We start from the raw sequence: 22,937 nt of genomic DNA on the forward strand, positions 1-22,937 counted from the left end.
TCTCTCTCTCTCTCTCTCTCTCTCTCTCTCTCTCTCTCGCCCCGTCTCTCTGTCTGTCTCTCGCCCCGTCTCTCTGTCTGTCTCTCGCCCCGTCTCTCTCCCCCTCTGTCTCTCTCTGTCTCTCTGTCTCTCTGTCTGTCTGTCTCTCTCTCATAAAATCGGTTTGATTTAGTTTGCGTTCTCTCAGTTACAGTAATAAACTTTCGAAATGCATTTGGTTGCCATTACCAGACTGACAACATGTATAATATGATGGTGCAGATGTAGCACCCTTACTTTTGAGGTGTCGGGTCTGAGTTCAATTCCTGACCGGACTTTAAACTGTCATCCAGGTGTTCCGCAGGCAGGGTTTTGCATCACAAGGTGCGCTGTCCCTCGAATGGATGGTAATGTGGGTGTCTTGTCTGTTATCATTAACTTATGAACATTAAACATCCCACTGTGCCTTTCGTGAAGAGTAGGTGAGCTATCACCAGCACCCTGAACGAATTACAAATTCCTTCCATCTTCAGTTGAACTCCAGGCATGACCAGCTGGATCGTGAAAGACTTGGGGTGAAAATGATCCCTCGCCAACCCCATAGTAATATTGGAATAACAGTGTCAGTAGTAGTAGTCGTAATTGTTTAATTTTTTTTGAAATTTAGTTCACAAGCATTTATGTTTGTGTCTTGTTAACATACAAAATGTTCACAAGTTTAAGGACACATTTTGTGTCAGTAAACTTGTTAACACTTCCACTTTGAGTTATAACACTGCCAGCTTGTATTAAAAAGTTGACAAGTGGTCGCTTGCCATTTCCTGCAGGAAATCTGACAAAGCATATGAAGTCGAAGGCACACAGCAAAAAGTCCCAAGAGATCAATCCTGCACTAATGGCTGGAGGAAGTCATGACAACAAGGAAAAAAGTAATTTATTTTTCTGTCTTTCCTTCAATATTGGCTTGAGGATGTTGGGATTCCATCAATTTAAATACATTCTTTTAAGTGATGATGAACTTTACTTAAGACTCATGATGTGAAGCGTATCTGCCCCTTTATGGGTAAAATTGGATTCATGGTGGGAGACATTACCTTCTGAATCCCATACACCCCTCTTAACTATTTTTCCACAAGGGATAGAGCACGTACTACAGGATCTAAATCATAATGAAAAGTTAAAAAAACAACTTTTCTATTGCAGATGAGATCTGCAAATTGAACACCTCTCAGGATGACGATCACCGGTTTTCTGATGTTGAAGACACAGATGGAGAAATGGAGGAGGACGTTGAAGATGGAGAAGATGAAGAGGAGGAAGGAGAGGATGATGAGGAGCAAGATGTTGCCCTTGTGTCTGATTCTGGAGGTTTCGCTGAAAGTGCAAAGGTGGTGAAGCCAGAAAGAGTAAACGTCGACCTTCTCACAACAACATCTTTGCCGGGCAACAAAACTGGATGCCCTGAAGCGACCAAACCAGAAAGACCAGCAGCCTTGCTGTGGCCTTGCTGCTCAACACTGCCAGCAACAAATTCCATGAGCTCTGTGCAACAGACTTTGCCTCGCAGCAACGTCATCTGGCCAGCAAAGGCCTTCGATGAGGTCACAGACTATGAACGCATCCCTCGGTTTTGGTCGAACCCTGCACCCAAGGAGCCACAGGCTGACTGTATCAAAGATGTCCTGCCGTTGTCCAACTGCCATCAACTGACACTGCCACCCACAGTGTCTCTGAGGCATCAAGACAAAACCACAGTGCTGTTACCTTTCAAACTTGTTCCATCTTTGCCTCCCGCAGAGCTTACAGCTCTGCAGCAAACTACTGCAGCCTGTGCTACAGCGCCATCTTTTGACAGAACTAGCAAATATAGTTCACGAGATCATCGAACGCACATGTCGTCCATATATAACATCGGCTTGTGCGAAGAAACATTTGTCTCCGATGCTGTGGTTACCAAACAGTGAGTTTGTGGTACATCTTTAGATACGAACAGAGACATAAAAACTGGGTGTGAGCCTCAGGGTGCTGCCCCCCCCCCCAGCCCCAGCACGTCAGGTGTAAATGCAGTCAGAATGTGAGCCAGCTTTGTTCTTTGTATACAAATCCATCGTGACCAAATGTATCTGCATTCCAATAACATACAGACAAATACAAAGTTCCAAACTTTTAAGTGATACAATTTTCCTTTATTATTATTATTATTATTATTTTTAACCGTTTTACTCGGCCAATCGCATCCCTTTCTTCCATCTTCTCTAGAACGTCTCTCCACATCCCTCTATCTCCTTCCAATACATATATATATATATATATATATATATATATATATATATATATATATATACATATATATATATATATATATATATATATATACATATATATATATACATATATATATATACATATATATATATATATATATATATATACATATATATATATACATATATATATATATATATATATATATATATATACATATATATATATATATATATATATATATATATATATATACATATATATATATATACATATATATATATATATATATATATATACATATATATATATATATATATATATATATATATATATATATATATATATATATATATATATATATATATATATATATATATATATATATACACACACATCCAGGTTGTCTCTTTCCCTCCAACATATTTCTCTCTACCTCTCCTCCATACACTCTTGTTCCACCTTTCTCTGCTAACTCCTCCCATCGTCCTTCACTCACCCTACCACTTCCTCTCACAGGTGAATTGGAGAATGCTACTATTCCCAGAATTATTAGAAAAATTCATCACCATTTATTGTACTTTGTGCAACCAAATTGATACATTAATCCATTTAGCAAGTAAACATAGCACTGTGCTGCTTCATGTGCAGGAGCAATTTTTTTTAACTCCAAATCATTTGTTTAGAGAATAAATTTCATGATCGATATACATGACGATGGCAATAGTTAAATAATTTATTTATTTTTGTTAAAACGAACCATCACATGGAATTACATTGCGATTACTTCCATGGGGTGAGGGCCTGGGAGGAGTCAATTGCAAGTTTTACAAAGGTCAGAAAAAAAATAAAGAATATAAAATGTATCATCTATCCCCTAAAGTAGAAATACCATAGATGTAGCTGTATGCCGATTAATTTGGAAGTGCCATCTATTTATTAAGCATGCAAATTTCAGAATGTTTTCTCCCCATCTACTTATTACGATCTACATCTACTTTGATATATACATATTATATAAATGTATATATCTTAGATACACACACTCACGAAGGTGGACACTTTGAGACCTGAAAGGACTCCGTTCCAAATTCTGAAACCTGCATATGGAGATAACAACCAACGACACACACACACACACACACACACACACACACACACACACACACACACACACACACACACACACACACACACACACACACACACACACGCACACACACACACGCACACACACACACACACACACACACACACGTCCTCTTCTCTGAATGTTAATTTTCTTCATGGACCCCCCCCAACCCCACCCTCCTCACCCTCTTTCCACAAGCATGTACGTAATAAGTAGATGGCCCCTGCAGCCAAAATATTTTGAAAATGTCTCTATACAAGGAACAAAAAGAGCAATCTGGGATATCAGAATAAATGAATCATCTTCTATTTATTCGTCCTTCGCAGTTATTCGGTCGACATGGTCACGACAAATCAATGCTTTTGCAATGCAAAGGGCAAGACCTTCGGACACGTCCCTTCTACTTATCAATGCAAAATGGATTTTCAGCTTCTCACGACGGTCGAAGCAACATCGGTGGTTTTCGAGATGATGATCGGAATTTCATTGAACTTACCTGGACTCCACATCCAATGTTGTGCCTCCATCTGACACAATTGCGAGATTGCGACAATCTTTTAACCTTCTACAAACCGTTTTGATGAACTTTTATTACATTCCAAAGGTTCGCACTGATTGTGGAATGTGAAGTCAATGCATAAAGCCATGTGTCGACTTGGAAATGACTGACGCGCACACACACACACACACACACACACACACACACACACACACACACACACACACACACACACACACACACACACACACACACACACACACACACACACACACACACACACACACACACACACACACACACACACACACACACACACTCCTTTAGCAATTCTATTTATGACAGAGTTTAACGATTGTAAAGGTGATGACAATCGGTGTCGTTGAGCGAGATTTTTATTCGAATGTGCTTCTTGTTAGATTAAATGGCCAGTTTCACGATGCGTGTTTCATCAACATATCTGTGATAATATTGCACTGAAAAGCATATTTTTATATTTCTCGAAATTATCTTTGTACATAAAGTAAATTTAATAAGTTGATTCTTTGTACAGTTTGTGCTTTTGCACTTTGCTTCTTTTGTGTTGTAAAACATATAAAGCAAATGCCTGCTTGTGTCTTAAAACTTCACATGTGCTTTGTGAGTTTTTGTCGTTACATATTATGTAAAAGACTGGAACACAGCTTTTTCGGGACACAATTTGAGGCCATCTACATATTATGTACGCAAAACGGCAGCATTTTTGAACTCTCCTTCCCTTTCCTCTGCTATTTTTCTCTTCCTTTTCTCATATGTATTTGTCTTCTCTCAAAATGCTCCCTTCCCCTTTTGATGGTCTCATCCAGAACTGAAATGAATGCCCACACTGTGGTCACAACCTGCTACACCAAATATATATTTTCACCTCCTCTGTCCACTCAACTCCCTCAGCCTCGCTGTTGAACAGCTAAGCTTACATTCACTAAGCTCTACGCTGTCTCATGAACCCTGGGCCGTGATTGTCCCATGTTCCCATGTGTATGAACAAGATGAGATAGAGCCGTGTTTGTCCCATGTTCCCATGTGTATGAATATGATTAGATAGAGCTGTGTTTGTCCCATGTTCCCATGTCTATGAATATGATTAGATATAACCATGTTTGTCCCATGTTCCCATGTGTATGAATATGATTAGATAGAGCTGTGTTTGTCCCATGTTCCCATGTCTATGAATATGATTAGATAGAGCTGTGTTTGTCCCATGTTCCCATGTGAATGAATATGATTAGAAAGAGCCATGTCTGTCTGTGCTCCGATGTGAATGAATATGATTAGATAGAGCTGTGTTTGTCCCATGTTCCCATGTCCATGAATATGATTAGATAGAGCTGTGTCTGTCCCACTTTCCCATGTGTATGAATATGATTAGATATAGCCATGTTTGTCCCATGTTCCCATGTGTATGAATATGATTAGATCGAGCCATGTTTGTCCCATGTTCCCATGTCTATGAATATGATTAGATAGAGCTGTGTTTGTCCCATGTTCCCATGTCTATGAATATGATTAGATAGAGCTGTGTTTGTCCCATGTTCCCATGTGAATGAATATGATTAGAAAGAGCCATGTCTGTCTGTGCTCCGATGTGAATGAATATGATTAGATATAGCCATGTTTGTCCCATGTTCCCATGTGTATGAATATGATTAGATCGAGCCATGTTTGTCCCATGTTCCCATGTGTATGAATATGATTAGATAGAGCTGTGTTTGTCCCATGTTCCCATGTGTATGAATATGATTAGATAGAGCTGTGTTTGTCCCATGTTCCCATGTCTATGAATATGATTAGATAGAGCTGTGTTTGTCCCATGTTCCCATGTCTATGAATATGATTAGATAGAGCTGTGTTTGTCCCATGTTCCCATGTGAATGAATATGATTAGAAAGAGCCATGTCTGTCTGTGCTCCGATGTGAATGAATATGATTAGAAAGAGCCATGTCTGTCTGTGCTCCGATGTGAATGAATATGATTAGATATAGCCATGTTTGTCCCATGTTCCCATGTGTATGAATATGATTAGATCGAGCCATGTTTGTCCCATGTTCCCATGTGTATGAATATGATTAGATAGAGCTGTGTTTGTCCCATGTTCCCATGTGTATGAATATGATTAGATAGAGCTGTGTTTGTCCCATGTTCCCATGTCTATGAATATGATTAGATAGAGCTGTGTTTGTCCCATGTTCCCATGTCTATGAATATGATTAGATAGAGCTGTGTTTGTCCCATGTTCCCATGTCTATGAATATGATTAGATATAACCATGTTTGTCCCATGTTCCCATGTGTATGAATAAGATGAGATAGAGCTGTGTTTGTCCCATGTTCCCATGTCTATGAATATGATTAGATAGAGCTGTGTTTGCCCCATGTTCCCATGTCTATGAATAAGATTAGATATAGTCATGTTTGTCCCATGTTCCCATGTGTATGAATATGATTAGATATAGCCGTGTTTGTTCCATGTTCCCATGTGAATGAATATGATTAGAAAGAGCCGTGTCTGTCTGTGTTCCCATGTAAATGAATATGATTAGAAAGAGCCGTGTCTGTCTGTGTTCCCATGTGAATGAATATGATTAGATAGAGCCGTGTCTGTCTGTGTTCCCATGTGAATGAATATGATTGAGAAAGAGCCGTGTCTGTCTGTGTTCCCATGTGAATGAATATGATGAGAAAGAGCCGTGTCTGTCTGTGTTCCAATGTGAATGAATATGATTAGATATAGCCATGTCTGTCCCATGTTCCCATGTGAATGAATATGATTAGATATAGCCATGTTTGTCCCATGTTCCCATGTGTATGAATATGATTAGATAGAGCCGTGTTTGTCCCATGTTCCCATGTGTATGAATATGATTAGATAGAGCCGTGTCTGTCTGTGTTCCCATGTGAATGAATATGATTAGATAGAGCCGTGTCTGTCTGTGTTCCCATGTGAATGAATATGATTAGAAAGAGCCGTGTCTGTCTGTGTTCCAATGTGAATGAATATGATTAGATATAGCCATGTCTGTCCCATGTTCCCATGCGAATGAATAAGATTAGAAAGAGCCGTGTCTGTCTGTGTTCCTATGTGAATGAATATGATTAGATAGAGCTGTGTTTGTCCCATGTTCCCATGTCTATGAATATGATTAGATAGAGCTGTGTTTGTCCCATGTTCCCATGTGTATGAATATGATTAGATATAGCCATGTCTGTCCCATGTTCCCATGTGAATGAATATGATTAGAAAGAGTCGTGTCTGTCTGTGTTCCTATGTGAATGAATATGATTAGATATAGCCATGTCTGTCCCATGTTCCCATGTGAATGAATATGATTAGAAAGAGCTGTGTCTGTCTGTGGCCTATATGAATGAATATGATTAGATAGAGCCATGTCTGTCCCATGTTCCCTTGTGAATGAATATGATTAGAAAGAACCGTGTCTCTCTGTGTTCCTATATGAATGAATATGATTAGATAGAGCTGTGTTTGTCCCATGTCACCATGTGTATGAATATGATTAGATAGAGCTGTGTTTGTCCCATGTTCCCATGTGTATGAATATGATTAGATATAGCCATGTCTGTCCGATGTTCCCATGTGAATGAATATGATGAGATAGATAACATTCATAGTGATTCCGAAAAGGGGATTTGCCTTGATATCTGTTACCTCAGTTTTGTTGCTAAAGGAGTGTGTGTGTGTGTGTGTGTGTGTGTGTGTGTGTGTGTGTGTGTGTGTGTGTGTGTGTGGGTGTGTGTGTGTGTGTGTGTGTGTGTGTGTGTGTGTGTGTGTGTGTCCCTCTCTTCCACCCTCCCGCTATTTCTGTTGTACTAAATGTTTTGTTCATAAAAACCTGTACGTGGTCTCGGGACCTCCATTAAGCTTGGGTGAATTGGCTTTAAAAATCCGTTAACAGGCCGATTGAGAAACACCCATTTCAAGCACTCTTAAAAGATTAACTTGACACCTCTCATCCATGTCAGCCTCCACCATGATTATGTCAAAATGAGCTGATTCATCACATGGTCACGGATTGTTGAACCCCAATATGAGGCTGTTCAAAAATTATGTATTGCAATTTTTTTCAGGAGGCACTTATGGGCTTGATTAAACTTTATAAATAATTGTTATTTGACATATGATTCGAATTTTTGTCCATCCCTCATCGTGATTAACACTCGACCCAAACAAAGCGAATGGTAATCTGACGCAACAAACCCGGACAGTGTATAATTTAATCAGCAGAGGCCTTCAGGCCCACAACGGAAACAAAGATGGCGGCCATGTCATTTTGTCTGGGTGGCGCGGTCGGTGGAGTCAAGCGACCAATGAGATGTGCTCCGGCAGATGCTCGACCAATGGCAGCACATTTCAAAAATCGACCCCCAACAACAACAACAGCAACACGGAACTGTTGTTGACGTGCCACATGTTGCAGATAAAAATGGATAAAATCAAACAGAACGTTGAGAGAAGAATTCTAACTCTACCGTGGGAAGCAATAAGCTGACATTTCGGGCGATAACCCAAAAAGCAAAAGGAGTTTAAACCTTGGTCGAACCTTCTTTTGCTCCGATGAAGAGTTAACGTCCGAAATGTCAGCTTCTCCTTGCTTCCCACAGCTGCTGTGAGCAAACCTTCATCTAATGTCCTGCTGATTTCATCCAACCTGTCTGCCGACGCAGATCGACACTAATCTTCACGATAAAGACAAGTTTTCCATCTTAACTGATAAACTTTGGTGTTTTCTCTTTTCATTGACAGGTTTCACCAATTGATTACAAAATGGGAAATAGGAACGACCTGTAAGCTGCTGGTTGTGCTTGGCATTGTTAACAGTCTGCACCTGGCTGCGGTTCATCGTGCACAATCTTTAACCTCCGCCATCGAAGATGGATGGAGGTTACTGTTTTCACCACTTTCTGTTTGTTTGTTACTCACGAAATCTAAAGATTTCGTAAGTATATTGATGCCTTCCGTTTCTGTTTGTTTGTTTGTTTGTTTGTAGGCACGATAACTCGAGAATGGAAGAAGCTACCAATGTCAAATTATACGACGTGATTCAGGAGGGTGATGGCTAGTGCTGATTAGATTTTGGTCAAAATCGGTCAAAGGTCAAGGTCACAGTGAGGTCAAACATCCAAAAAATGATAACTCGAGAACGGAAGAAGCTACCAATGTAAAATTACACCACGTGATTCAGGAGGGTGCTGACTCGTGCTGATTAGATTTTGGTCAAAATCGGTCAAAGGTCAAGGTCACGGTGAGGTCAAATATTCGATTTTTGATGGTTTGGTACAGATAACTCGAGAACGGAAGAAGCAACCAATGTCAAATTACACCACGTGATTCAGGAGCGTGATGGCTCCCGCTGATTAGATTTTGGTCAAAATCGGTCAAAGGTCAAGGTCACAGTGAGGTCAAATATTCGATTTTTGATGGTTTGGTACAGATAACTCGAGAACGGAAGAAGCTACCAATGTCAAATTACACCACATGATTCAGGAGGGTGATGGCTCCCGCTGATTAGATTTTGGTCAAAATCGGTCAAAGGTCAAGGTCACAGTGAGGTCAAACATCCAAAACTTTCAATTTTTGATGGTTTGGTACAGAATCATCGTAGAAACTTCTGGTTTGCGTCGCTACCTTCTCGAGAGACAGCTTTTATTAGACAAGGTCAGAGGTCAAGTTGACGATTTCGTAAGCACCAGTCTATGACTGCTTGTTTGTTTGTTTGTTTGTGAACAGTATTACGGAAAAACTCCTCGACGGAATTCGACGAAACTTGGTGGGGGGGTTATGTCTGGTCCAAGGATTATGCGATTAGATTTTGAACTTGGTCCAAAGTCCCATATGGCTGCTATGGCGGCCAATTTGAAAACATATTTGAATTTTTTTTTTTTTGCATTTCTACATGTTTTAAGTGATTTCCAACCCCCCCCCCCCCAAAAAAAAAAAATTGTTAGAGAAAAAAAAATTGGAAATTTTTTTTCAACAAAATTTCGATTTTTTTTTTTTTGCATTTCTACATGTTATAAGTGATTTCCAACAAAAAAATGCCAAAATTATAATTGCGGCTGATTTTGGAACTTCAGGTGGATATACCCACGTTAAATGAATTTCTGTTGTGAATGATGAATTACGATTATGATGAATGAATTGAGTATGAAAAAGTTAAAAGTAAAAGGGAAAGTTGCAAACTATAACTCTGTGAGCACTGTTGACGTCAGATTGAATGAATGGGATATCAGGTTCACTTGAGTGACCTAGCAGTATTGGCGGCAGAGGTTTTGCACTCTACCGAGTGCTCCCCCTCTAGTTATTGCATGTGTCACATTGACCGCTCATGGCAGTTTTACGCTGCAGTTCTCAGTACCCCCCGCAAGAGGGAGGGTACGATCACCTGTCGGGCCGTTCCAAACAGACAACACGTGTCAGATAAATCGGAGAGAGTAATCAAAGAGCGAAGCTCAAAACTTTTCAACGTAACGTCATTGCGCGATTGATCCGTACACCCACGATCCACCGTCGGTCGACCATCCACGGCCCACGATCCACAGTCGACCATCCACGGTCCATGGGCCACAATCCACAGTCGACCATCCACGGTCCACGGCCCACGATCCACAGTCGACCATCCACGGTCCACGGTCCACGATCCACGGTGGGGAGGGGGGATTAAGGAGCTTGGTCTTGAAATAGTCTTGTCGCTTTGAACTCTTAGTTGCGTTCACGACACGTTTATTATTGCATGCTCAATTAACCGGAAAGGTCTTGGCACTCGTGTGTTTACAATAGAAACGGAGCAAAACGTACACAAAATGTGTGTGTGTTGAAAAACATATCGAGTTATGCATTCAATCTGTCGGTGTGATAAATATTCAAGAGTTATCATGATCACAAGAACGACTTTTTCTTTGACTTGATCTGTGGTATACCGGTATACTCATAATTCATCGAACCCGATTGTGCTACTGCTGCAGCGGTTAGAGAGCAGATATGTGGTGGAATCTGTTCAACCCATTAAAATGATTTTGCCTCAGTGCAGACAAGTCCAAATGCTTACAATATGCACAAATACACTGGAGGACATTTAACATCCACAAACTGTGGAAGCGAAGAGGACAGCCTGCTTAATGCTGTCTCTCTCTCCCCCCCCCCACCCCCACCCCATTTCTCTCCTGTGTCATCCACACTTCAAATGACATAGTTTCTTTAGAAACCGTGTGTGTGTGTGTGTGTGTGTGTGTGTGTGTGTGTGTGTGTGTGTGTGTGTGTGTGTGTGTGTGTGTGTGTGTGTGTCTGTGTGTGTCTGTGTGTGTCTGTGTGTGTGTGTGTCATATATATATATATATATATATATATATATATATATATATATATATATATATATATTAAGGTTTTTGCAATTGGGATGATTCATTGCAATTATTTAAAAAAATGCACAACCAACCGAAATGATAAAAGTCAACCAAACTCGCGCCGCTTTTAATACAAACCAGCATGAGCCGATCAAGTCTCAAGCCAATGTTTCAATTGTGACTCACAAACTTCTTCAAAGCCCAGAGAACAATCGAGATTATATATATATAAATATAATATGATTAGATATAGCCATGTTTGTCCCATGTTCCCATGTGTATGAATATGATTAGATCGAGCCATGTTTGTCCCATGTTCCCATGTGTATGAATATGATTAGATAGAGCTGTGTTTGTCCCATGTTCCCATGTGTATGAATATGATTAGATAGAGCTGTGTTTGTCCCATGTTCCCATGTCTATGAATATGATTAGATAGAGCTGTGTTTGTCCCATGTTCCCATGTCTATGAATATGATTAGATAGAGCTGTGTTTGTCCCATGTTCCCATGTCTATGAATATGATTAGATATAACCATGTTTGTCCCATGTTCCCATGTGTATGAATAAGATGAGATAGAGCTGTGTTTGTCCCATGTTCCCATGTCTATGAATATGATTAGATAGAGCTGTGTTTGCCCCATGTTCCCATGTCTATGAATAAGATTAGATATAGTCATGTTTGTCCCATGTTCCCATGTGTATGAATATGATTAGATATAGCCGTGTTTGTTCCATGTTCCCATGTGAATGAATATGATTAGAAAGAGCCGTGTCTGTCTGTGTTCCCATGTAAATGAATATGATTAGAAAGAGCCGTGTCTGTCTGTGTTCCCATGTGAATGAATATGATTAGATAGAGCCGTGTCTGTCTGTGTTCCCATGTGAATGAATATGATTGAGAAAGAGCCGTGTCTGTCTGTGTTCCCATGTGAATGAATATGATGAGAAAGAGCCGTGTCTGTCTGTGTTCCAATGTGAATGAATATGATTAGATATAGCCATGTCTGTCCCATGTTCCCATGTGAATGAATATGATTAGATATAGCCATGTTTGTCCCATGTTCCCATGTGTATGAATATGATTAGATAGAGCCGTGTTTGTCCCATGTTCCCATGTGTATGAATATGATTAGATAGAGCCGTGTCTGTCTGTGTTCCCATGTGAATGAATATGATTAGATAGAGCCGTGTCTGTCTGTGTTCCCCATGTGAATGAATATGATTAGAAAGAGCCGTGTCTGTCTGTGTTCCAATGTGAATGAATATGATTAGATATAGCCATGTCTGTCCCATGTTCCCATGCGAATGAATAAGATTAGAAAGAGCCGTGTCTGTCTGTGTTCCTATGTGAATGAATATGATTAGATAGAGCTGTGTTTGTCCCATGTTCCCATGTCTATGAATATGATTAGATAGAGCTGTGTTTGTCCCATGTTCCCATGTGTATGAATATGATTAGATATAGCCATGTCTGTCCCATGTTCCCATGTGAATGAATATGATTAGAAAGAGTCGTGTCTGTCTGTGTTCCTATGTGAATGAATATGATTAGATATAGCCATGTCTGTCCCATGTTCCCATGTGAATGAATATGATTAGAAAGAGCTGTGTCTGTCTGTGGCCTATATGAATGAATATGATTAGATAGAGCCATGTCTGTCCCATGTTCCCTTGTGAATGAATATGATTAGAAAGAACCGTGTCTCTCTGTGTTCCTATATGAATGAATATGATTAGATAGAGCTGTGTTTGTCCCATGTCACCATGTGTATGAATATGATTAGATAGAGCTGTGTTTGTCCCATGTTCCCATGTGTATGAATATGATTAGATATAGCCATGTCTGTCCGATGTTCCCATGTGAATGAATATGATGAGATAGATAACATTCATAGTGATTCCGAAAAGGGGATTTGCCTTGATATCTGTTACCTCAGTTTTGTTGCTAAAGGAGTGTGTGTGTGTGTGTGTGTGTGTGTGTGTGTGTGTGTGTGTGTGTGTGTGTGTGTGTGTGTGTGTGTGTGTGTGTGTGTGTGTGTGTGTGTCCCTCTCTTCCACCCTCCCGCTATTTCTGTTGTACTAAATGTTTTGTTCATAAAAACCTGTACGTGGTCTCGGGACCTCCATTAAGCTTGGGTGAATTGGCTTTAAAAATCCGTTAACAGGCCGATTGAGAAACACCCATTTCAAGCACTCTTAAAAGATTAACTTGACACCTCTCATCCATGTCAGCCTCCACCATGATTATGTCAAAATGAGCTGATTCATCACATGGTCACGGATTGTTGAACCCCAATATGAGGCTGTTCAAAAATTATGTATTGCAATTTTTTTCAGGAGGCACTTATGGGCTTGATTAAACTTTATAAATAATTGTTATTTGACATATGATTCGAATTTTTGTCCATCCCTCATCGTGATTAACACTCGACCCAAACAAAGCGAATGGTAATCTGACGCAACAAACCCGGACAGTGTATAATTTAATCAGCAGAGGCCTTCAGGCCCACAACGGAAACAAAGATGGCGGCCATGTCATTTTGTCTGGGTGGCGCGGTCGGTGGAGTCAAGCGACCAATGAGATGTGCTCCGGCAGATGCTCGACCAATGGCAGCACATTTCAAAAATCGACCCCCAACAACAACAACAGCAACACGGAACTGTTGTTGACGTGCCACATGTTGCAGATAAAAATGGATAAAATCAAACAGAACGTTGAGAGAAGAATTCTAACTCTACCGTGGGAAGCAATAAGCTGACATTTCGGGCGATAACCCAAAAAGCAAAAGGAGTTTAAACCTTGGTCGAACCTTCTTTTGCTCCGATGAAGAGTTAACGTCCGAAATGTCAGCTTCTCCTTGCTTCCCACAGCTGCTGTAAGCAAACCTTCATCTAATGTCCTGCTGATTTCATCCAACCTGTCTGCCGACGCAGATCGACACTAATCTTCACGATAAAGACAAGTTTTCCATCTTAACTGATAAACTTTGGTGTTTTCTCTTTTCATTGACAGGTTTCACCAATTGATTACAAAATGGGAAATAGGAACGACCTGTAAGCTGCTGGTTGTGCTTGGCATTGTTAACAGTCTGCACCTGGCTGCGGTTCATCGTGCACAATCTTTAACCTCCGCCATCGAAGATGGATGGAGGTTACTGTTTTCACCACTTTCTGTTTGTTTGTTACTCACGAAATCTAAAGATTTCGTAAGTATATTGATGCCTTCCGTTTCTGTTTGTTTGTTTGTTTGTTTGTAGGCACGATAACTCGAGAATGGAAGAAGCTACCAATGTCAAATTATACGACGTGATTCAGGAGGGTGATGGCTAGTGCTGATTAGATTTTGGTCAAAATCGGTCAAAGGTCAAGGTCACAGTGAGGTCAAACATCCAAAAAATGATAACTCGAGAACGGAAGAAGCTACCAATGTAAAATTACACCACGTGATTCAGGAGGGTGCTGACTCGTGCTGATTAGATTTTGGTCAAAATCGGTCAAAGGTCAAGGTCACGGTGAGGTCAAATATTCGATTTTTGATGGTTTGGTACAGATAACTCGAGAACGGAAGAAGCAACCAATGTCAAATTACACCACGTGATTCAGGAGCGTGATGGCTCCCGCTGATTAGATTTTGGTCAAAATCGGTCAAAGGTCAAGGTCACAGTGAGGTCAAATATTCGATTTTTGATGGTTTGGTACAGATAACTCGAGAACGGAAGAAGCTACCAATGTCAAATTACACCACATGATTCAGGAGGGTGATGGCTCCCGCTGATTAGATTTTGGTCAAAATCGGTCAAGGTCAAGGTCACAGTGAGGTCAAACATCCAAAACTTTCAATTTTTGATGGTTTGGTACAGAATCATCGTAGAAACTTCTGGTTTGCGTGGCTACCTTCTCGAGAGACAGCTTTTATTAGACAAGGTCAGAGGTCAAGTTGACGATTTCGTAAGCACCAGTCTATGACTGCTTGTTTGTTTGTTTGTTTGTGAACAGTATTACGGAAAAACTCCTCGACGGAATTCGACGAAACTTGGTGGGGGTTATGTCTGGTCCAAGGATCATGCGATTAGATTTTGAACTTGGTCCAAAGTCCCATATGGCTGCTATAGCGACCAATTTGCTATATTTGAATTTTTTTTTTGCATTTCTACATGTTTTAAGTGATTTCCAACCCCCCCCCTTACAAAAAAAAATTGTTAGAGAAAAAAAAAATTGAAAATTTTTTTCAACAAAATTTCGATTTTTTTTTGCATTTCTACATGTTATAAGTGATTTCCAACAAAAAAATGCCAAAATTATAATTGCGGCTGATTTTGGAACTTCAGGTGGATATACCCACGTTAAATGAATTTCTGTTGTGAATGATGAATTACGATTATGATGAATGAATTGAGTATGAAAAAGTTAAAAGTAAAAGGGAAAGTTGCAAACTATAACTCTGTGAGCACTGTTGACGTCAGATTGAATGAATGGGATATCAGGTTCACTTGAGTGACCTAGCAGTATTGGCGGCAGAGGTTTTGCACTCTACCGAGTGCTCCCCCTCTAGTTATTGCATGTGTCACATTGACCGCTCATGGCAGTTTTACGCTGCAGTTCTCAGTACCCCCCGCAAGAGGGAGGGTACGATCACCTGTCGGGCCGTTCCAAACAGACAACACGTGTCAGATAAATCGGAGAGAGTAATCAAAGAGCGAAGCTCAAAACTTTTCAACGTAACGTCATTGCGCGATTGATCCGTACACCCACGATCCACCGTCGGTCGACCATCCACGGCCCACGATCCACAGTCGACCATCCACGGTCCATGGGCCACAATCCACAGTCGACCATCCACGGTCCACGGCCCACGATCCACAGTCGACCATCCACGGTCCACGGTCCACGATCCACGGTGGGGAGGGGGGATTAAGGAGCTTGGTCTTGAAATAGTCTTGTCGCTTTGAACTCTTAGTTGCGTTCACGACACGTTTATTATTGCATGCTCAATTAACCGGAAAGGTCTTGGCACTCGTGTGTTTACAATAGAAACGGAGCAAAACGTACACAAAATGTGTGTGTGTTGAAAAACATATCGAGTTATGCATTCAATCTGTCGGTGTGATAAATATTCAAGAGTTATCATGATCACAAGAACGACTTTTTCTTTGACTTGATCTGTGGTATACCGGTATACTCATAATTCATCGAACCCGATTGTGCTACTGCTGCAGCGGTTAGAGAGCAGATATGTGGTGGAATCTGTTCAACCCATTAAAATGATTTTGCCTCAGTGCAGACAAGTCCAAATGCTTACAATATGCACAAATACACTGGAGGACATTTAACATCCACAAACTGTGGAAGCGAAGAGGACAGCCTGCTTAATGCTGTCTCTCTCTCCCCCCCCCCACCCCATTTCTCTCCTGTGTCATCCACACTTCAAATGACATAGTTTCTTTAGAAACCGTGTGTGTGTGTGTGTGTGTGTGTGTGTGTGTGTGTGTGTGTGTGTGTGTGTGTGTGTGTGTGTGTGTCTGTGTGTGTCTGTGTGTGTCTGTGTGTGTGTGTGTGTCATATATATATATATATATATATATATATATATATATATATATATATATATATATATATATATATATTAAGGTTTTTGCAATTGGGATGATTCATTGCAATTATTTAAAAAAATGCACAACCAACCGAAATGATAAAAGTCAACCAAACTCGCGCCGCTTTTAATACAAACCAGCATGAGCCGATCAAGTCTCAAGCCAATGTTTCAATTGTGACTCACAAACTTCTTCAAAGCCCAGAGAACAATCGAGATTATATATATATAAATATATATATATATATATATATATATATATATATATATATGTATATATAAATATATATATATATATATAAATATATATATATATATAAATATATATTAAAAAAAAAAAAATATATATATATATATATATATATACATATGTGTGTGTGTGTGTGTGTGTGTGTGTGTGTGTGTGTGTGTGTGTGTGTGTGTGTGTGTGTGTGTGTGTGTGTGTGTGTGTGTGTGTGTGTGTGTGTGTGTGTGTGCCCAGTTTGAGCAAAACAAGTGGCGCCAGGCACAACAAATCCCGCCCATTTAAGGCATAAAGTTATTTTGGGGATCAAATTTAAATTTGATACATCCTTAACCTGAATGTTGATTATAAGGAATATTTTAGTCTTACTTTGAAGTCAATTAAACCATTTTTGACGAAGTTATGACCGTAAAATTATTTTGACCTTTCATGGCCACATAAGGTCAAAGGTCATGGTGTCAAATGAAAGCCAATAAAGGACTTGATATATGTCTTCCATAGTAAACACGCATATTCCTAACCTTTTTGATGTATAATGGAAAATATATAATTTTGACCGATGACCATGACCCCCAAAACTTCGGACCCTACCGATCTTCACAAATATGCATTTTCACTATAGGAATGGGTAGGATTATAAGTGACAAATAGCATAAGGTTCACTATAAGCTTAGTTTGAAGTAAATCAGATCATTTTTGACGAAGTTATGAGCGAAAAACGATTTTGATCTTTTCGTGACCTTGACCTTGATCTTTGATCCAATTGGACCCAAAAGTTAATGGGGTCGTCCAAGGTTCATTGCCCACATGTGGATTAAATTTGATAGTGTTTGCTACAGCCATTTTGCCGTAAAGTTGCTAACAGACAGACAAACAAAACAAACAAACAGACATACAAACCTGACGATTACAATATCCCGCTCCCTCCCTCCGGGGGGTGGGGGGGGGGAGGAGGGATAATTAATCTTCATCAAAGAAGTTGGTCATAGTCAGGCCATATTGACACCCCTCCATTGTCAAAGCAGTACACATGTGCCTCGCCTAAAAAGCCAAAATACATGATCATATGAGTGTCTTGCTTGTAAGAAAGTTCAGATACAACAATTCAAAATTTTTGTGAATATAATGAAAACAATCATTGTCGTCTCACCCTGTGCAAGATAAAACCCTGCAGGAAAGCAGTTATAATAGTCAGAAATTTCCAGGATGTAAGAAGGAAACCCCTTGGATGAAGGCAAAAGTTACAAATCAATGAAAATGTGATAATAAAAAATTTGTCGTCACGTGTCATCTCACCTAAATCCCATATATGGTAATAAAAACAAGCAAGGTGTAAGTTCGCGACCAAGACACAAGTGAATCACAATGACAATACAGCTCTCAAGTCACCCGGCTGAGTGTGTTTCCCCAAGGATTCAGTGCGACGCCTTGGTGGAGCCCTTTCCTGAGAAGCAAAGAAGGAACAATTTAGTGGCTGTTTCACCCTCACTTGCCATGCCGCCTGCTTTCCTGTGGGGACTTTGGCCTATTCTTATTAGCTGTTTAACCACAGTGCCAAGGCCATGGTGGTCCATTCTTCTGACCTATATTCTTTCCACTTAGTCCTTTGTGCCTTGCTCTGCTTTGTATTTATTGCCATGCTCTGTGTCTTGGCCTCAGAAGAAAGGGCATGGAATAGGCATACAGTGTGGGCATGCAATTTAGGAAGTCATGGGGTTGAAGTAGTGATGTGGGAGGACAGGATAACTCGCTGGGTAATGTGCTCAAAGGTGAACACCATTTAAAATGGTGCAATGAACTGAGGGGTCTGGTTTATGGAGTCGGTGCCCTTTCGAGAAAACATTAAGCTGTCTGTCTCTCTGTGAGCAGGTGTCCGTACATTAGTAATATTATCCCATGGTATCTTTCACAAGAGTAGACGCTTGAGCATAGACTTCAGTAATTAATTGATTAAAATGAAATCTACTTTGTAGTTGTTGTCCACCTATGGTTAAATAATTAAGATTCAATGAATATAAACACTATATCATATATATATATATATATATATATATATATATATATATATATATATATATATATATATATATATATATATATATATTGTTGTGGTTACCAGATTCGCAAACCACCATTCAGGTCCCTTAGGTGAGGTATCTCGGTAAGTGCATGTGTAGTTAGGCCCAAACCCGTTGTCTAGTGGGAATACATGTCATTTATACGTGCTGCGACTCTTCAGGATAGCCGTTTTTCTTTTACTATCTTTATTTTGGACCAATCGCCACCATCACAACCACAACATCAACCACCGACCACAACCACCGCTTCACCACAACCGCCATGACCTTTACCGTCACAACTCGCCACCATCGCATCACCGTCATCTCGCGCCACTCATGGGCACCGATGCTGGACTCGTGTAGGGCGCACGTTGAACAGCGTGTACAAAATCACGGATTTTCTGCTTCAAAAACGGATCGAAAACGACACACGCCCACTTTTGCCGTCCAATCGGTGAGCGAGGGCGTGGCCCGCCCCCAGGGCGATCGATATATGCAAATTTGTGGATCAAAAAGCCTTCACGCCCACTTTTTGTCGGGCCAATGGGGAGCGAGGTGAAAGGTCAAAGGGAGGGGGTCAAAGGCGAAGTTACGGGGGGGATAAAAGGACGGTGTTCGTCAGTCAAAGGAGTGGTAAAAGTCGGAGCGAAAGAGTCAGCAGAACGAGAACGAGGGGTCGGAGAGTCGCAAGAGAGAACGAGAGAAGGAGTAGTAAAGGTCGGAACGAGGCGAAGGAGTCGGAACAGAGAGTCAAGACTTCGCGGGCGGTGGAGCTGCTCGTCGTGTGCGTTGAAGTCGGAACGGAGGGGACGAGCTGTGGAGAGGCGGCGAGGGCGGACGAGGGGGTGCTCGCGTCGTGCAGGGAGCTGCACCCCTGGGAGGCCGGCAGCGCGACCTGGCCGAGGTGGAGACGCTCGTCGCGCACATAATAAAGATCCTCTATACCCCGAGCATCAGCAACACCCTCCTGTTTCCCCCCGCGCTGAGATAGTGCGACCAAGGGGGCCCCGTTCCCACCCCCCCTGCCAGGCACTGTCCACGAGGCCCGCGGGTTGCGGGGCCATCGCCGCTCCGCGTCTCATCACCAGACGGGTAGGCCCAACCCGGTCTCGGCCCCAGGCCTACCTCATTCTTGAGGGTATTTCTTTTCCTTGGTTTTGGGTATGTGTTGTCGGCGCCGTCTGTGAAGTAGAATTGTATAAGTGTTGCCGTGTGCTCGGTAGTCGGTATTAGCTCTGCACTGTGTTTTCACTTTTATGTTTGCTTTTTGTGTAAATGGAATTGTGTTTTCTTTTTTGTGTGCATTTGGTGGAATTGTATTTGTGTGCTTTCCGTTCGTCGCGAATAAATGTGCTTTATTGTTGAACTGTTTCGCCGCTTCGTCTTTTTTCCCCATTGAACCCCATCTTGCTTCACGTAAAGGGTTGGTAGTGGGCTGAATACGCCCGATAATTAATCGAACCGTCGAGGTCGACGATAACACCGCTCGGTTATTCTGATAGTACGGAACGGGTCGCTAAGTGGCCCGTGTCCGAAGTCGACCTGCGGCGAGGTGCGATCGCCCGGTCTACCCTCCGCGTGGGTACTTAGGTAGTTCGAATTCTGGCGAGCAGCCTATCCCACGCGGGGGCTGATTGGCTCGATCGCGGTGAGACCGAAAGGTCCACCCGTGACTGGTTCCCGGCGTTAGTCCGAGAGGGTCACGACTGGATTGTCCGTCCGGTGGGCGACGTGCCGCGATTCGAGTTACGTGGCCGTCGCACGCCGGCGGGCGCGAAGACCGCAACACTGGTGTCAGAAGTGGGATATAAACTCATCGCCCTCCTCGCGGCACTGGTACCGGAGAACAGGAAAACGGGCTCTCCTGTCTCCGGCTAAATTCACGGGAATCGGTCCAGGGGTGAGAGAAGCGACCCCCGATTCCCTCCAAATTACGAGCGAACAAATTAACCCTTCACGAGAAGCAAGATGGCGTCTCAAGGCGAGCGGGAGCCGGGGGTATTAGAAATGTATATGTGTAGTAATGTAGAATCCATGGTCCAGGATGGAATCCCCGAGCAGGAAATGTTGATTGTGCAGGAACACGGACTCGCCCAACTGAACCCAGGGCCCGAGGTGGGTGCGGCAGCGGCCGCGGTGTATGACACCTCCCCCCCCCCTCTCCACCAAGACCCTTCCCCAACCCTTGCCGAAACGGCTCAGCTGAGTGCATCCAACATGGCCCAGCTATTCACCATGCTGGCGGCAATGAACGAAAAGATGAATGCGAAAATGATCGAAAAAATGGATGCGAATATGAAGAACGAAATGAAAGGCATGAACGAAAAGATGGATACAAATACAAATGAAGTGAAAACGACGATGGATGCGAATACACAACAAATAAACGAAAAGATGGATACAAAAATGAACGGAATGGAAACAAACATGAAAGAAGAAATGAAAAAGCTGCGGGGTGAGACGCAGAACATGGGCCGAAGCCTGCAGGCGGGCATGAAGGCCGTGACCGGGGAGATAAAAATGGCGACTCCACGTGTGGGAGCAAACGAGCTGGGTGGGGGTGCAGCGGCTGACAGGCCCGCGGTGGAGGCGTGTGAAAAAATAATTCGTGGAACGTGTTGTGCGAGGGTCGTGGCGATGACCGAAAGGGAAAAATTAAATGTGGTAACCAAAACGTGTGAGACGAGACACGAGGTGACGACAACGGAAATAATAGTTGAGACAAGGGAGGTAAAGGGTGAAGAGTTGGCAGAGACACGGGAGACAGAAAAAATAGAGGGAAGACTACACGATGAAGATGGGGTAAGTGACGCACACACACACACGGAGGTAGTGGAGGATAATGGGGGTGAGCTCGCGGAGCGTGTAGGGACCCGGTGCGAGCACCTGGATGGCCTCCTCCAGGAACGAGGGGAGGGAGTATGCCCCCTTGAGGGCGAGTCACGACCAGGTGAGTTCGGTCGTGTTTTGCGAGGTTGAGGGGACGAGTGCTGTGGACGGGTGCACGGAGAGCTTGGGGTGTGGAGGCCCCGGGAGACCCTTGTGGGGACACAAATCCCCAGTGTGGTTGTCCCTGTGTGTGTGGTGCAAGGTGTGAGTGCGTCCCCGTGTGTGGAAGCGACCCCGTGTGTGAGTGGTGTGGTGGCGATGGTGCCAGAGTGCGTGCTTCCCAGCACGCCGGTTGTGGATGGGGCACCGTGTGTGAGTGAGGCCGTGTGTGTGAGTGAAACGGCCAGTATGAGTGAGGCACCACGTGTGAGTGGTGTGGTGGCGATGGTGCCGGAGTACGTGCTTCCCAGCACGCCGTGTGTGGATGAGGCACGGAGTATGAGTGAGGCACGGTGTGTGGATGAGGAACAGCGGTTGAGTGCCCTCGCGTGTGTGGGCGAGGCACCGCGGGTGAGTGCCCCCGCGCGAGTGAATGGAGCACCACGTGTGAGTAGTATGGTTTGTGTGAGTAGTGAGGCACGCGTGAGTGAACGGCCGTGTGCAAGGTCGCTGTGTGCCAGGGAGACCGTGTGTGTGAGAGCGGTATGAGAGGGAGATGTCGGTTGGCATGCGGGAGCACGCAGCCGCGTCTCCCGGTGTGAATGTGATGGTGTGGACTGTGTGCGTCGTGACACGCAGGTGTGCGTGGGTCGAATGGCGACGGAGACGGCGACAGAGGAGAGAAAGCCGAGTAGCGGCTGTAGTTGTTTCGAGGACCGTGCCGGGTTCACCCAGCAGTGAGCACGCGGTTCGTGCTGTGCAACGCACGAGACCACCACGTG

General features: G+C 42.6%; 1 protein-coding gene across 2 annotated transcripts in view; it reads left to right on the top strand.

The window, feature by feature from the left end:
• The window catches only part of LOC147017440 (transcription factor HIVEP2-like), a 97,392-nt gene extending 92,890 nt beyond the window's left edge, over positions 1-4,502 (top strand). Inside the window, exons 5-8 of one of the 2 annotated variants that reach the window (XM_085847100.1) lie at positions 333-386; positions 807-908; positions 1,183-1,939; positions 3,703-4,502. In XM_085847100.1, coding sequence (XP_085703226.1) covers positions 333-386; positions 807-908; positions 1,183-1,939; positions 3,703-3,907 — 1,118 coding nt within the window. In that variant the 3' untranslated portion in view covers positions 3,908-4,502. The remainder of the gene's footprint in view (positions 1-332; positions 387-806; positions 909-1,182; positions 1,940-3,702) is intronic. The other variant, XM_085847101.1, reaches the window with a different exon arrangement.
• The last annotated feature ends 18,435 nt before the right edge of the window (positions 4,503-22,937 follow it).

This window comes from Eptatretus burgeri, chromosome 11 (genome assembly GCF_056783735.1).
Source record: "Eptatretus burgeri isolate ZD-2024b chromosome 11, Ebu_testis_v1, whole genome shotgun sequence".
In the NCBI taxonomy this organism is placed as follows: domain Eukaryota; kingdom Metazoa; phylum Chordata; class Myxini; order Myxiniformes; family Myxinidae; genus Eptatretus; species Eptatretus burgeri.